The 16717-nt window shown below is 37.4% G+C and overlaps 1 protein-coding gene across 1 annotated transcript; it reads left to right on the top strand.

The window, feature by feature from the left end:
* The first annotated feature begins 529 nt into the window (after positions 1-529).
* LOC144658063 (uncharacterized) lies at positions 530-15783 on the top strand. The gene is made up of 14 exons (XM_078518386.1): positions 530-632; positions 1187-1367; positions 2827-2989; positions 5605-5766; positions 6839-6958; positions 7231-7353; positions 8647-8743; positions 10123-10341; positions 11299-11675; positions 12739-12906; positions 13837-13947; positions 14159-14287; positions 14490-14580; positions 15776-15783. The coding sequence occupies exons 1-14, from the start codon at positions 569-571 to the stop codon at positions 15781-15783; spliced, it is 2013 nt and encodes a 670-aa protein (XP_078374512.1). The 5' UTR covers positions 530-568.
* Positions 15784-16717: the final 934 nt, after the last annotated feature.

Raw genomic sequence — 16717 nt, 5'->3', positions numbered from 1 at the left:
CGGCAACTTGATCCACGAAGCGCAGCATGCTTGCTTGTTGCATACTGCACGCAGTAAAAAACTCACGCCTGTAACACGCCCTTGTTTTGATACACCGCCTTGTTTACGCCAAATGTTTGTGGAAAAAACTAAAAGTTTTTGTTTTATTGTCGATGGTATTATCTCATAGTGCCCGCCCTTAAAATTTTGAAATAAAAGAACTGAAAACATCTTTTTTCGCTGTCTACAGGTTTATTTTTCCGTCTCGAAAATTTTCCGGTACAATTTGCAACAAAGAGTATAACAATAACAAGTTTAGCAATGGTTTTTTCACAATGAAGTGTGAAAAAGCGATCGACTACCACACAGAATAAAAACAATTGCATTTGTTTAGAAATGAATATTAATTTGTCGGCCACCCTTTCTTCCTTTATTTTCGAAACTTTTTCATTGTAAAATCTCGTGCGGTTATCACCTTTTCCCTTTTGTTTGTCAGCTATATTAAGGTTGTTTTTCGTTTGCTCGCCACATTTTCCGTCTTCCCTTGTTGAGGTCAGAGAGCTGGTTTGCTGTATTTCGTGGTTGGACCATGTGTTTTCTACGATTCATTGCGAGTGTCACTCTTTCAGCTATCATCCTTGGACAAATTTCAGGTTAGTATTTCAATGACTTTACTTCATTTCAGTGCGAATGGACAAGCAAACTGTAAATATTTTTTCGAATAGCTATACAAACGTACTTTCTCGAAGACAAAGAGACAATTTTCTTCAAACGTAAACAGGGCTGCAGCCAGACTTTTGGCATAGACGAGGCAAAAGTTCTGAGTGTCGAAGGCACGAGCCGTTAGCGGAATCTGGAAAGAAAAATTTGAAATCTAGCGGCTCTGAGAAACTTTTTTTTAGCATTTTTCATGAGGTATTTATTTTGAAAAATCAGTCACTGACAGGTTTAATTGGGATTAATTTCTCACCTAAACGTATTTTTCTTTTAATTTTGGGTTCAAAACAAGGCGAAGTGAGTGCCTCGTCTTCCTTCTTCCTACGGCCCTGGTAAAACAGACATTTTCGATTTAAAGTCTTATTACGCCAAAAACATAAAGTAGGAAATTCGTAAACATTCGTTGAAACAACTTTGCACTTGTGTTACGCTATTCTGCACTCGTGTTACACGTATTACGACAATAACTCTTTCTCTCTCTGATTTTTAGACACAAATGGAATGCTATTTGGATCTGGAGATATAATTGTTCCTCAGGACAAAGATTACGAGTGTAAAGTGTTTCCCTTCAATCCAGCTTTTTCTTCGGATGTAGTTGGTGTGCAGTTGGCTTTAACATCTAAAACTTATGATGCAGCTGTAACTTGGATCGAGGGAGTGTCTAAATCAGGGTAAGTCATCTTTAATCCAATAAATTTCCACAAATGTTATAAAGGGTTTTGTAGTGATCCGTGAACGGCCTTTTCCCGTTAATTTGATATTTATGAAACGGATTTGGTGACATAGCCGCGCCGTGTGAATCGTGAATAGACTTTTTCACGAGAATTGCGAAATGCCCGTTGTTTTTTTTCGTAAAATGTGACTGTAAACCGTAATTTTCCCTTCCTTCTAAAAATTATCCAGTAAGCGTTTAAAAACAAATTGACCCGAGTGCATGAGCGTGACTGATCGTAATTCTTGGCCCCAAGTCGACTCTATTCCGATAGGAGGTTTAACAAGTTTTATTTTAATTTCGTGAAATGGCTGTTTCGTTTTGTGTGACGTGAAATGGCATTTTTTTGTGTGAAACGTGATCCAGACGACCCTTTATCACCCTCATTAATTTCCGAGAAAGTATTTCTTTCCCGATAGAGCGAAAGACAATCAGAAGAATCTTCAATGGAAAAATAGGCTAGTCGTTGCTCCAGTGGTCAATCGAATGTTGATTGTAAAGGGCGAACAAAAATACCTTATTATAGGAAATTAACGATACATGTTATTAACGCGAATTTCAAAAATTCGCGTTAATTTTATGTATGTTAACTTTTTTACTATAAGCATTTGACCAGAACGCCACGTTATATTCCTATAATAAGGTAGTCACCACTGAGACGGATTTTAAGATTACGATGCAAATCGCACATTAGATAAATTGCATGTTAATTGAATTTCCATTTGCAAGAATCGAGTTGGAATAATATTTCCCGAATGTCGAGAAGACTTCCACTTAACGTAACTTTTTGTTTTCAAAGACAGTTTAAGTAAGATGACGGAACCGAACAAAAAATCTTCACTGTACTGCACGCTTTCCAGAACGCTATCTAATCTGATCAGAAAAACGTGGTCTTTTACATGGTCGCCGCCGAAAAATTAATCTTGGTTGGAGCATAGAATTCAGGGCTTTGTTTGGTTTAAGAACAATTTTTTTTTTCTTATTTCTGGACATTGTCCTCAGTAATTGTTGCTAACATGGCTGAGTTAGAAAATGAAACCTTGGTCAGTTGGTAATCCAATTTTTTCTCCGTTTTTGGTTAAAATTTTTTTAGTCTTTTTTTCTTTTCCACGAAAGTTGTTGGCCAGACATGAAAACACTGACCTGGGAGTTTGTCGTCATCCAAAGGTTTTTCAGTTGTTCGTCGAGGTTTTGGGGTTGTTGAATAATTTCTGCAAATAATCGAAAAATACTCGAAGAGCTCGTCTGTGAATTCACGCCATGGTCCCGGGTTGACTTGTACACTATCCATCTACGTCCGCCGCCATTTGAAGCCATCCAATATTGGTGGGGCTGACCGGTGGTAATGCCCTTGCTTTGCCAGACTGCACATTATCAGAAACCGTTCTTGTAGTTTAATGTGCTGGTTTTTTTTTTAGTTTTACAGGATGTGTTGCAACTTCTGGTGCGATTACTGGAACCAGGACTGTCTCTTTACAATGGCTTGCCTATCAAACTGTTTCAAATGGCGCATTTGAGAGGACAGTGAGCATTCCAATGTGGACCACAGGAACTAAATGCATTCTTGAAAATTTTCCACAGGTAAAGTAAATATATAGAGGACAATACATGATTGTGCGTAGATATGAAATTTATCTTCAAGTGTTCAAAATGATCTCACGAGTGAGCATAGCGAACGAGTGAGATATCGGTTTTGAACACAAGAAGATAAATTTCATATATCCAAACAACCATGTATTATGCTGTTTAATATATAAAACTTCTAATTACGATGTTTTTGACGATTTTCCGAAGAGGTCCGACCATTTTCCGAAGATATTCAAAAGGCTGTCAGAAGGTCGTACGAATGTTCCGAAAATTGTCCGAACTTTTCCGAAGATAACCGAAGATTGCCGCGGAAGATCCGAAGATGTTTCAACTTAATATCGATAAACTTTGGCTCATTGTGCATTGAAACATGGCAAACTCTGCGAGCTGATTGGACGAAAATAATATCACACAGGTGTCGATATCACTTTTATCCACACGTGTGATACCATTTTTATCGATTTGCTACTACTCGCTATACCACTGCAGTTTATGTAATAATTAATAACATCGATGCAGGGAGCAGGAGGGCATTTTGCGTGCGCATGCGTGCAACCGCTGTACAAAGACCGCGTGATCTTGGGAATAAAAATGGCGCGGAAGATTCAAACTTTGTTTTTTGTACTGTTTATCGTCACATAATTTAATATAGACGTACATTTCGCTAAGCAAAAGTGTTTTGTGTGTGGCAAGGCTCTTATAAAGCAGATTTTCTGGCCTGCTTCGGGATCGTTGTTGCAAATAATGGGAAAATATGTGGGACAGGTAGGAAAGCCTTCACCGACAAAAATCAAACAGGCCGTAAAAAGAGGAAAACATTTATCCGTGCGCTGGAGTGTGATATATTAGGATCAAAACTTCACATCAAATCAATTGCTGTAATACAGGCAGAGTGCGAGCAATATTATAGCTTGTCGAGAGATTTTTTGCCTAAAGGGACGGCCACCAAAAAAAAGGGTTTTCCCTGAGGGGAACGACATGTTTGGGTGTTCTGCACATGATAATGCAGGTCACTGATGACTCCAAAGCAAAGCCAACTTGCCCTTTGACTGGCAAACAGGGTTTCCTGGAACAAGAACTGCAGTTCTTTAAAACACATTTAGGCGACACAGAAGTAAAACAGCCGTTATAACAGAATGAACATCAAACTTAAAGAAATAAACGTTGAATGAAAAATTGAAAATAACATTGTTTATAGTTAAAAATTATTTCTTAAGACATTTTATGCAGCAGTTATTAGAACGTTTCTGAAAAATATATATATCGCTTGTTCGTTTCATGCTATTTTTTGACTGGTGATCAAGGCTAGATTTTGATAAAGGAGCCAAAAATGTACTAATTAACATAGTAAAATGTAAACAAATAGTCTACCAGCAAAGAATTACCATAACACTTTAAAATTAAGACCGATCGCAGTAATTCTTTTCTTGTTCAACAGAATAATTGTGGTATCATCGAAATGTGAAGTTATTTTGACCAATGCTCACGTTTAAGGAAATAATCACAAACGATAGTTTCTCTGTTAGGATAAACCAGCGAGAACGTACGTTAAAGAAAGCTAAAAATTTCCACAATTGACCATTTTTTAACGCTACCTTCGCAGCGTTAGACGATAGTTTAAGTACTTCAGGCTCCATATATCATCGGTAGACGCTGGAGATCAAGGCTAGATTTTGAGATTTTTGCATTGTGAGAACGACTAAATTGTAGTTTTATGACAAATCTGAACAAAATCATGACCACTCGCTCAAACCCGGGATACTTGATTATAACATCGTATAGTTAAAACTGCTGTTTTATACTTTAGTACTAAGTAGCCGTAGCGCTTTGTCCGTTTAGATCTTCCGGCTATTAAAAACATGGGCAAGGTATTTAGGTTCTCGACATTCGGTCGCCATTTTGTCCACGTGCAATGGGTTAATACACATAGCCAAAGTCGATCAGATAAACAGCACGCCGACACCAAACTTTGCTTGTTGTTGTCAAAAGATAAAGCAAGGACTCTTAGTATTGTATACAGCAAGTTAAACTTAAAACACGTTTCATTTTGAGCTAGAAATTAGGCCATAAATTGTGGAAAATATGTAAACAATCGATAGCAGAACTTCTCTGTCGTGCGCACTAGTCCATATCGACGCATGCGCACGCAAAATGCCCTCCTGCTGATGCAGGGTAGCCAGGGTGAGACATAACTTATTAAAAATGCAGAAACGTTCTCTGGCTTAAGTGAGCTTTCGATTGCTTGTCTACAAACTTAACTTCAGAGGAATAAAAAATGAGTCGAACATTTATAGAGAGAACCTTTTGATTAAGTCGTTTTATAAGTTGTTGACAACGCCACACAAATTGGCATTTTTGACTAAGAACTTTACCAATTTACTTGATATAGCCCTCTCTCTATACGGAGATGTAACTCCAAAAAATAATATCTTCTTGCCAATTTTTTCTAGCCATATAAACTTCCTTAAAATATCAATCCTTCAATGCATTGGCTAAATTTTTTGTACTCTTCTTCATGTTGATAAATACTCTTTCCATCCACGAAAATTAAGACGTAGTTGCATTTAAGTAGAATATCGCTGACGGTTACTTTTTGTATTGTCTTTCAGGCTTTTTCGACTGTTCCATACGTATTTGTGACCCCTGTTCATCGTAATAGAAATAAACACGATGCCGCTAGTGTATGGGCAGAAGATGTCAAAACGGACAACTTTAGAGCGTGTCTTCGCGAGTTGAAGAACTTTGACGGCGCACACAAATACCTGACCGTGGTGAGTAGTTGCAGCTTTGTAAGGACATTTAAGGTCATTCCATCGAAACAGAACTGACAAAAGATTTTCGTTCAAACTTTGCCTATTGGTTGTCCATCTTAAAGGGACTATGTCACGGATTTTACCAGAATTTTGAACAGCTAAAATTTATATTTGTGTCGCATGAGACCTAGAAATAATAGCCCGTTTTTATTAAAAACTGCTACTTTAGAGCACTGAAATTGTTAACTAGCATTATTGCCTGCGGATGTCGCGGATGGAAATGAATTGGAATACGGCAATTTATCTCTCTTGTGAGCCAAGCCGTATAGGAAAAAAAAACACACCATTTTCTTGATGTGCGCACGCTTAATCACGTGCAAAATTATGCGCAGTATGGGATGCAAAACGTCGTCAATTTAATATAAATACCTTTTTTTTCTTTTCTCTTTAATTAATAGCGCGCATAAAAATAGTTTCCTATTAAATAACACCAAAAAAGCAAAAACATGGCTTCCCTCCAACAACCAACTCTTGGGTTCATTCTGAATGTACCTTACTTTCTTGTGTCGGTTTCTTTAAGAAAATGGAATTTACATGACGTTTTAATCCCGGGGGGGGGGGGGGGGGCACTCCCATACCTGAGCTATATAGGTATGTGCCGCTGTGAAGTGTATGGTTTTCAAGCAGTTTAGTCTGGGATAGGGTATAAAAATCAGAGAGTTTTGGTCTAGAAAAGGGTAGCATTTGCCGGGAAACCGATCGACGGTATGGCAAATAAAGTCCAGAAACTTGGAAGAGAAAGAGGCTTTCCTAAACGTAAATAAAATAATCGCGGCATCGTTGTTCACAGATGGTTTTTTATTAAAACACTGATAATGATACAGTTCTAACAAAATGCAAGTCTGGGATAGGGTAGGGATTTTCAGTGTCTAGTCTAGTATAGGGTTGCAAAAATCAGCTGAACATGGTCTGGTATAGGGTAAGGGCTTCAAATTCCCAGCGGCACACCCCCACCCAAAAATATACCGGGTGCCCCCCCCCCCCGGGGTTTTAATACAGTAAATTTGAAATGTATTTTATTACCTTTCAGAATATTTTGGCATTCACTAACTCTAGTGTACCTAGTGAATGGAAGATACCTTTGGCTGATGAAATTAGTTTTCCAAACAACTATAATCCTGATGTTGGCAAAGGCTACAGTTTCTGTAAGGTGAGATTATTTATTCAAAATTCCTCTCTTGATACACCAAAGAGTAACCATGGCAATCAAACAAGGGTGGACCTCCTTAATGAACCTAAATTATCATACATAGTTTTGATATTTACGCTCTATCCAATGAAGGAAAATTTTGAAAAGTCGTCTTTTAATTTCGTGTATCCATAAACTAGTTTAAGAATTAAAACGGTTGAGTTTTACCGAGCATCGTACCAATCTTCGACTTAATTGATGACTAACTTATAAATGTTTCAATTTTTCCGCAGACTGTCTCCTTCCCTCAGAAATTTTATGAAAATCCAACCATGATTACCACACCCAAGCATGCTAAAGATGATAATCTTGCTCTTATTGATGCCGATAACATCGCCATTACAGAATGGATTGAGGTAGGAATTATGCCGGTAACGCAGCCCTTCATTTTAGAACAATTTTTTAGCAACGTGATTTGCCACAAAAAACTTTTAACTATTTAAGTATTATAAATGCACTATTATTATTGGATAATCTGTATCTTTATAATTAATTCAAGATAAGTCGGAGAACTAGGACGCCCAAGATTAGCAGAAGAGTTCCGCTTTTAAAGCCATTAAGAATAGAAAAAAATACGGTTTTCGATCACTTTTCTGAACGAATGCTCCAGTACTTTAATACTTTGAAAGAAAGACTTAATGATTCGTGAGTGAAATTAATCAATCCTATCGCAAGAGCTCATTTCCAACGCTAAGAGCTGTAAACCGCTGGATGAGTTTTCTGGAGTCTGCCAAGGCTATCAGTTAAAGTTTCGGCGTTTTCTCAGAAATCAGTAAATTTTGCAGTTTTCAGATCTCGTCAATCCGTTTAAATACAGCAATGTCATTTATCAGGCTGACAGTTAAAATTGTGACCAGTTCTCTCTGCTATCAGCCAAACCGCATCCTTCTACTGCTATTATCATTAAATTCACTCAGAGTTCACCAGAACGTTCAAGGACTGACTGTTACAGTTAATTTCACTTATTATACATTGTAGTCACTACCTGTCTTCTCATTGGCTAAGAGCCTACAGTTAATTCCGAGAATCAGCGCAACCTACAGATCACTAATCTGTAGGTTGGGCGCGCAATGCATGATTTCCGAGAGGAATGTGGGACAAATCTGACAGCGAAGGAAATTCATAGTTCGTCGATTCGCTTCTTCAACCGAGCAAAACATTAACCTAAATTGAAAAATTGCTGGACAATAAATTCTCGGAAAACCAGAATGACCGACAAAGATTGCGGAGGAACTATTCCACGAATACCTCGAGAGAAAAGCATTCAAAAGCAAGACGACAAGTAGGAATTAGTAGAACGGTTGTAGTCGTTTTGTCCTTATTTTTTCCAGAAAAACAATGTATAATAAAACAATTATTAAATTCGGTTTTTGTGATATCCGGAATAATCAAGATCTCGGTAAGTGTTATCAGTCTCAGCCTTCGGCTTCGGCTGATAACACTTACCTCGACCTTGATTATTCCGGATATCACAAAAACCTCATCCAATAACTGTTTATAACTACTCTGCAAAAAAGAAGTTTGATTTCTTCTAGTTGGAAAACACTGCCAAAAGCAAACAGTGTAATCACGGCCATGTTTGTTACCTTAAATATGGAGATACCTTTCATAAGATTCATCTCGATTATGGTTTTTGATCATTTCCTTAGAGCGTTTCGACGACAGAGTTTCAAGTCTGCTTGAAGGATATTCAACGCTATGATGCTCGCCACGACCCCATCACTCTAACATACATGGCAGCAGGGCGTAAGTATTGTCTTGAATTGAAGTTACAAATAATTTAATTCTAGAGGGTCTGAATGGGGTACCTCGATAAAACTAAACACTTAATTTTTTGGCTCCTTAACATGAAACAGTAAAAATTTAGGAATTTTAACACTAACATTAAAAAATTCACTGTAACAGTAAATTTTATCCAGAAAGAAACAAAAACGGCTCCAAAAAGGCCAATACTGTCTTTTTCAGTATATGAAGAAGTTTTTGGCCATTTTTCGACGATTTCAGATCAGTTTGCAAGGTTGCGAAGAATACCGAATATGTCCGAAGACTACAGAAGATTTCCTAGGAGAAATCTGAAAATTTTCTACAAGTTCATGAGTGATTTTATCCGATTTTTGAAGAGCAGATAAGAATTTACAATTCACGAAAATCCCCCAAACACTTAAGAGTATATTTTTCTGGAAACTTTAAACATTGAAAAATGGCCAATGTAACAGCAAACACTACAAATTATGGGCAAATAACACTAAACACAAAACCCCATTCAGACCCTCATTCTAGCTACAGTCTATACAAAAATGGCGACGACTGTCTGTGTTGTCTGATCAAGTTTCTCAAAACACTGACTGATTGGCCACTGTGGTCTCACTTGTCTACATGAAAAAGAATTTGCTATTTTCTGTAGGTTTCAGTGGTTTTGGTTAAAAGACTTCAAAATTTGTAACTCGTTAAATTGAAAAGATTTTGCGTAGAAAAACCACCATCGGGCCAGCCAAGCCTTTATGTTTCGTGTAGCTGTTTTTCAAAGGTAAATAACTCTTTCCAGAGGATAGCGCAGTTTGTTTTGTCAACACTTCTCTAGTGGATAACGCTATTCACTCTTTAAATAACGGCCGCCATTTTTGAAGTGTGTATATTTTATGGCGTGTTCACGGCCTTTCATTGAGTTCTGTCGTATGTGACATCATGCTGAGTGCCGTGACAAAACTGTTTTGTTTGAAAAAAGGCATTTCCTTTCCATTTTCAGCAGAATTGAACATTTCAGATATAATAAGTGGTGTTTAGGTAAAAGTGTACTTGTTCATGAGCCAAAGATTGTCGCCGTTGTAAACAGAAATGAGTTCATAGTTTCTCTGACAACACGGCGGCCATATTTGAGTCCCTCGGAAGGACACAAACATAGCGTCTCCGCACTAACCTTTATAAATTTGCGCGGAAAGGTTCTGCAATCTGAATAACTCGCGAACGGAACACAGCACAGACCTGAAACGTGGAAGAAATTGATATCTATTCATGGCCCGTAACATTTGAAATTCATAGCTTCTGTAGTTGAATGGTTTCCAATTTATTTTTTCATTGCGTGACAGTGAAAACCAGCAATACTGTTCTTTTTGTTATCTTAACAGATTATCACCCATGTAACGGCATAACTTGTCCATTTTATGCGGAATGTAATGCAACTTCTGCTACAGCTCATGAATGCACCTGCAAGCCTTGCACAACAGATGAGTCGGCGCCACTGTGCGACAACAAAGGCAAAACACACAAAAACAAATGTGAATACAACTACGCGGCTTGCCTGGCTAAGGAAGAGCCCGGAATCCAACACTTTGGCGGATGCAAACGTAAGTATTGTCAGTTTTATGTGGCTGAGAATCGAATATCTCTTAGTCTTTGTAGTTTTAGTGCCATCGCTATACTGCTATTCTTAGGGCACGTCCACACTGACCAGGGTAAATTTAAAAAAAGGAGAAATTTGAAAACGCCGCATAAAAGGTTTTCCGTCATTTTTGAAGTGTGTATATTTTTATGTCGTGTTCACGGCCTTTCATTGAGTTCTCTGTCGTATGTGACATCACGCTGAGTGCCGTGACAAAACTGTTTTGTTTGAAAAAGGCATTTCCATTAACCCGGGTAAATTTGAAAAGCGAAGCGCTTTATCGCACGCAGTGTAACAACGCATGCACAGAGCTATTGAGCTAATAAATCTTTGTTTTGACAGAGAATACATTACTATTTGATGTCAGCGTTTTCAAATACCACTTTGGAGTGCGGAACTTTTTGAAAAGTCCCGTTTTCGGTGACGAAAACGCCAGTTCAAGACAAAATACCAGTTGACGAGTTTCTTTATTCTTGACAATAATTCAATTAGTGTCAATAATTATAGAAAGAGATGGAAACTTACATGGACGATAATTATTCGTATAATTGTTTTATTTTAAGGCAATGGCAAGCTCAATCATTTCGTGGCCGTCAAATCCTCGTGTAAAGTTGTGCGTTTGTTAATAATAGAGAGATTAAGCATGACGTTTATTTTTCCCGCGAACGGCAAAAATTCAACTTCTGCTGTCTGCCGTTCGGCGTTTGTACGCGCAAATGAGAGGTTTTGTGTTTGTCGTGAATGTGCGATTTTTTCACTAATTTTATGAGGGATTGGTTTTAGAATTCGATAAAAAGGTCAAAAAGTTAAAGACAAGCTCGCGTTTGCCGTTTGCCGCATAACGTCATGCTTAATGTCTCTAATAGGTACGAAGAAATCGTCAAAAACAGCTCTTGAATTTACCCGATTTCCTTTTTTACAGCATTTGTTCTTCAACGTGGCCGCGTTGCCTTGCGTTTGGACACAGAAGACGTGCGCTGCAGAACAGTTTCCTTCAAGAATGGAAGTTTATTTGAGAGCAGCCGAGGAAGTGTACGCATACAAACAACCATCAACTACTTCAACTACAGCGGCAACTTCATTCACGACGCTGCGGTGACCTGGGTCGAGAAAGTTTCAGTCCAATCCTTCGACGTGTGCGCGCTTAAGGCAGGAAGGTTAGAACGCTCGACACCTGATGGCGGGCTCACATTTATCGACTTCATCGCCTTCCAGGAAGCTCCGCAGAGCTCCGCAGCTGGTCAAGTCCTGATGCAAAATTGGTGGGATGGGACACAATGCAAGTCAATTACTTTTGAAGTAAGTTTACTACTGAAATAAGAACTATTAGAGCTGTTGTCACTTGAGTGTCGAAAGTAGTTTGCGTTTACTTTGGTTTTGCATAACCTCGCTTAGTGATTGGTTTAAAAATCTCGCGCTTTTTTCTTAGCCAATCAGAACTAAAACCAGAACCAATTGTGACTCGCTCAAGCACAGTTTTCTGCGCCTCGTGCTTGCGACACGTATTTGCTTCGTGTTTCGATTTGCTCATTGCATTGTCTGTGTACTTCATAATTGGCCAGAGTAATAACTTTGCTTTTTCATAGTTCTCCGACACGTCAATTAAAACTACTATATTGCTGAAAAAGTTGCTAGACAAATACCGATACATCCCTTTTCTTAGTTCAATTGTCGAGCCTTATTCAAGAAAGTGCTCTTAATTTTTACCAATTTTACCTTGGCATCTCTGAAGCTGGACCAAACAACAAACCAAAAGCTTTTCAATATCTGCTGCTCTAATGATTCTTGGCTAAACTGGTTGCAAAATTGAAAGATGGGAGTGACTGTAAAATGTATTTTTGGTAAATCGAAGCACTAACATGAATGTTTTAGCCGGCCAAAGAGCTCTTTATTTAAAAACCGAATACAACACCGCTCACAAAAAGTTACTACGTCTCGTCTCGTTTCTCGCGAGACGATCGTATCTCATCTCGCGAAACGCGTACGGAAATGTTTGGAATAAATTACGGCAATTATCTTACGAGAAAACGATTAATCCCTCGCGAGAGTTTTCACCGATTAGTTAACTAAAGTTCAAAGTTTTTGCCTGATTGGAAAGTTTGCTGATTTGTTGGCAACGATCTGCTTGTCTTTTTTCACTCGTAAGAAAAATTCCATTTGAGATGAATGTGGGTGCTAGCGAAATCGAGATAGCTTTTCAATTGAAAGTAGTCGCTTTGCTAGTCTTTATTCTTTCTATCACGAATGCAAAAGGTGAATTAAAGCAAAAGTTTAAAACTCGGAACAAAAAGTTTGATCGCAAGTTAACCTATATGCAAATCAAAATCTCTTGATGCAAACGTATTATGTTTTATGATTTCAGTCGACCAATATAACCTCGCCACATGTTTTGGTAACCGCTGAACACACAGTATTGGGTCTCAAACACGACGCCGCAACGGTCTGGGTCGAGAACATCGGCGCAAGCACCTTTTCCGCCTGTTCAAGAGAAATGCAGAACTTCGATGGATTACATGAAAACATTAAACTGGTAAGTTGTAACAAAACAAATGCCATTTACAGTGACGAATGGGTCGAAGTGAGGTCGTCATGCTATCTCACCCATAGAACATACCTCGAGATAACCTGGTTGTGTGATTCTAAAGACAATTTTTATGTGACAATTTTTATTTGCTCCTGTATATGAGAAAAATGGCCAATTTTTATGTGACAAATATATTTGCCGAGAAGCTGGCGTGTCAGCTTTTATGTTACTAATAAAAATTGTCTCATACGAAAAAGTACTCGTGTATCCTTGACGACTCGTCACAGAAAAGAAGAGTTAAATATATTGCTATGCAAGATCATTAATGGCGCGCTAAACTTTGAACTGCCGACAAATAATATTGTTATGTCATCTGCACGATCAAACTTGGCGCATAAAAACTTGTCACATCATAGTAAAAATTGCTCGTATAAACACGGCTTGACTTTTAGACATTTTATTAGGCCATTTTCGAGTTACCCTTTGCCTCTGTTTTAAAACGAGTCTACATGCGAAACCATTCGAATGAACATAAGTTTGATTTGCATAAAAATGGACTTTGCTGGCTTTTATATGAATGGTTTCGCACTTAGTCTCGTTTTGAAACAGAGACAAAGGGTAACGATCAATTGAGTGCGTTTCTCTTATGGTTGAGAAAGCAAGCCTAGCCCTGGGCCCTTGTTTTTCGTCATCACTTTACTCTCGAAGTACCATTTTCTACGAAATATACGGCGTATGCGGAAATAAATATTAATTCATTATCTTCACTTCAAAAAACTGTTCCTTCTTTGTTTACATTTTCAATTATCCGTTTTATCCCTAATATTGACCAAGTTTATTGTTTTAAAATAGATCGCCACTAATTTAAAAACAGTTGTTTCATTATTAAGCTCCCGAATAATTTTCACCAAATGTTGCGTTCTTGCTTTACTGCAGAACTGGTTCGTTTATGACAAATTTCCAACTAATTTCCCCGCTGAGAAAACTCTCATCGACTTCAAGAATGATGCTCTACCACGTGCCGAGGACTACAATTCTTACTGCAAGGTAAAAATCTTACGTGCTTCACTACTATTGCTCAGAACTTTCATTCAATAGACATATGTACAGCTCTGATGCCTTTTTTTCAGCGACGAATTTAGTTAATCAGTTCAGAAATCCTTTCTTCAGGAAAAAAATCAAAATCAGATATTATCTCTTTACCCAGAATTTCAAATAGATCAAATGCATGTAACTTTATTTTTAATTTATTTTACAGGTCGTAAATTTTACAACGCCCAAGACTTCAACGCCCACAGTCATTGTGTCAGCGTCTCACCTCAATCCGAAACTAGGATATACAGGTCGACTGATTCCCGAGCATAACAGCATTGCATCCTGGGTAGAGGTGTGTAAAATTCAATTCTACACAATCACGACATGCACGAACCAGTTCAATGTACCAACTTTTTGGATTATGCGATCGTTAGTCATCTAAGTGTGTCGTGTGAATGGCAGATTTTTTAATTTCGTCTCTATTTCTAAATATGATTATTCCTGATCATAATGCTTTTTGACTGACATTTTTATTTTGCTTCTTTTTTTCTAAGCAAATTACTACTACCGGCTTTCAAGTGTGCATCAAAGAACTTCACAATCTGAATGGTTACGATCCAGTTAAGGTGGCCGCACTTGTCATTGGTAAGCATTTGAATTTATATTTTGAATTTATGTAATAGAGCGGTTTTCACTTGAGTGTCGAAAGTATTGGCCAGAGTAATTACTTTGGTTTTTGTTTTACGACACTCAATTGAAAACTGCTCAGTGTGACACGATAGATGCCTAATTTCTTTCTTTTTTTCCTGATTGCGATCCCGGTCAAAAATGAAAGGAAAAACATTTCGTGTGAAGAGAGCACTTTTAAAGATATCTACTTAAAAAAGAGTTTATATTTTCCCTCCTCCTATTTAATTTTTAGACAAGAGACTACCTCTTAAACAAAATGTTTTCGAGATGAAGGAAGGTGAGGGTGGGGGTCGGGAGAATATTTGTCCTTAAGTTTCGAGGCGAAAGCAGAAAATCTTTAACAGTTTCGTGACACATTGTACTATTTTGCTTTCTTTATTTAATAAATTGAAAATGAATTATAAACACTTCACACTTTCCATTAACATCCCTTGTATAACACAGAGGAAAGGCTGAAAGACAAAATTGAAGTTTCTAATAGATCATTCTATAGACCTTTGCCCAATATTCTTGACAAAATCGAAAAACTAAACAGAGCAGTTTTAAATTCAAATTTTCGTTGAAATATGTCTTTTCCTGAGACAAATAGCTGCCTGTTATGTTTTCAAATATATATTAAATTGGTCATAAAAGTCTGCCACAGAGTAACATTTTTAAAAATCACAAAAGAAAAACAAATTTTGACAATTTTTCTTCGCCTATAGCTTAGATCTTGCATGATCGTTCTAGAAACATCAATCCTTCTTGTTTAAATTTTCTGTTAAAAAACACCAATTATTAACCTTGACGACAATCTTAATCAAGAGACACATTTACGTAGTAGATAAAATATGAGTAGGAGATCAGTATGGGCGTTTACAATGGCGAGCCGACTGGCGAGCCCTCTCGCCCATACAGATCGGACGCAAATATTTTATTCTACTTTGAAATGAAAAAATAAATGAATGCGAAGTATTGTTATGCGAATCGGTACAGATCTGTATCAAAAGTTAATGAATACTAATTAGCTGAGCAGGAGTTTGTATCAAAAGTTATTCTATTGTTTGATTTGTATTGGGGTTTACAGTTGTGTACATGTGATCTGAATATGGTACTGGGATTGGTTTGCACCCGCATGAATATTTAATTAATTTTCAATGCTTATTTACAGGTTCCTAGGAATACATCCATGAGTAAGATGCACTGAATGCCTAACGACCCTGGACCACCAAAGGAAGACATGATATGATGATATTGAATTGAATTATATTAAATATGATTGTAAAAGACAAATTATAAACTCATCCTAGATGATAAAAGTGTATGTTAGCACTATAAATCAAAGTTTAAATTAAATTAAAATAAAATACTTGCATGGAATCTTGTGTGTTGTCTGTTTCTTTCGTCCATAGCTATAAAGAAGGGTTACAATGTCCCTCTGTATAGACCCACTAAATGTTTGCTGGAAAAAAGCAACGTTCTGTATAACCCCGGCTATATTTGAAAGTTTTAGTTGCTATCTGTTTTAGCTTCAAAACGATTTTCTTGAAGTCTTTTTGTATATATTTAGAGAACAACATTGCGAATTAAAACATTAGTTCACTGAGGTAATCAGTAAATACATTCATGTTTTTGAACAAACGCTTTGCTCTCGGAGGTCCGAATTCAAAGAAACAAAAAAAGGAAATAGAGCCTTGGCTAAGTCTCTTATAATTTCATTTATATATGTTTGAATTTATTCATTCTGGTTGCTGTATTAAGATAATTTGAAATTACCAATTCGCTATGATTATACTATTTCAAGCTACTGTGTTCATCACGGGGTCGATCGTCTGTTTATTCACAGATTATTTTGCTAGCCTAAGTTCTTTTAGAATGACCATATCAACTTTGCTGTCGTTGAGTTTTTTTTAACGCATAGCATAGATTCTCGCTCACCATAATGGTCCATAATGGATTCACTGCATGACCTCCTGGCGGTTCTTTTACACTACTCGTCAAATCTTCCTAATCTGGCAGAACCTTAGAAATAACATAAGTAAAGGAAGATCCAGCAAGAAAATTAAAAAAAATGGTTTACATGGTTTCGCCACTCGAATCACGTCGAACTTAC

Source organism: Oculina patagonica, chromosome 6, assembly GCF_052425735.1.
Source record: "Oculina patagonica isolate OP01 chromosome 6, crgOcupat, whole genome shotgun sequence".
In the NCBI taxonomy this organism is placed as follows: domain Eukaryota; kingdom Metazoa; phylum Cnidaria; class Anthozoa; order Scleractinia; family Oculinidae; genus Oculina; species Oculina patagonica.
The sequence above is the reverse complement of the archived record's forward strand: the minus strand, read 5'-3'. Positions and strand labels throughout refer to the sequence as shown.

Coding starts and splice junctions, on each gene's coding strand:
- LOC144658063 (XM_078518386.1), top strand. CDS start 569: ATGTGTTTTCTACGATTCATTGCGAGTGTCACTCTTTCAGCTATCATC. Junction 633..1,186: donor CATCCTTGGACAAATTTCAG/GTTAGTATTTCA, acceptor TCTGATTTTTAG/ACACAAATGGAATGCTATTT. Junction 14,288..14,489: donor GCATTGCATCCTGGGTAGAG/GTGTGTAAAATT, acceptor TTTTTTTCTAAG/CAAATTACTACTACCGGCTT.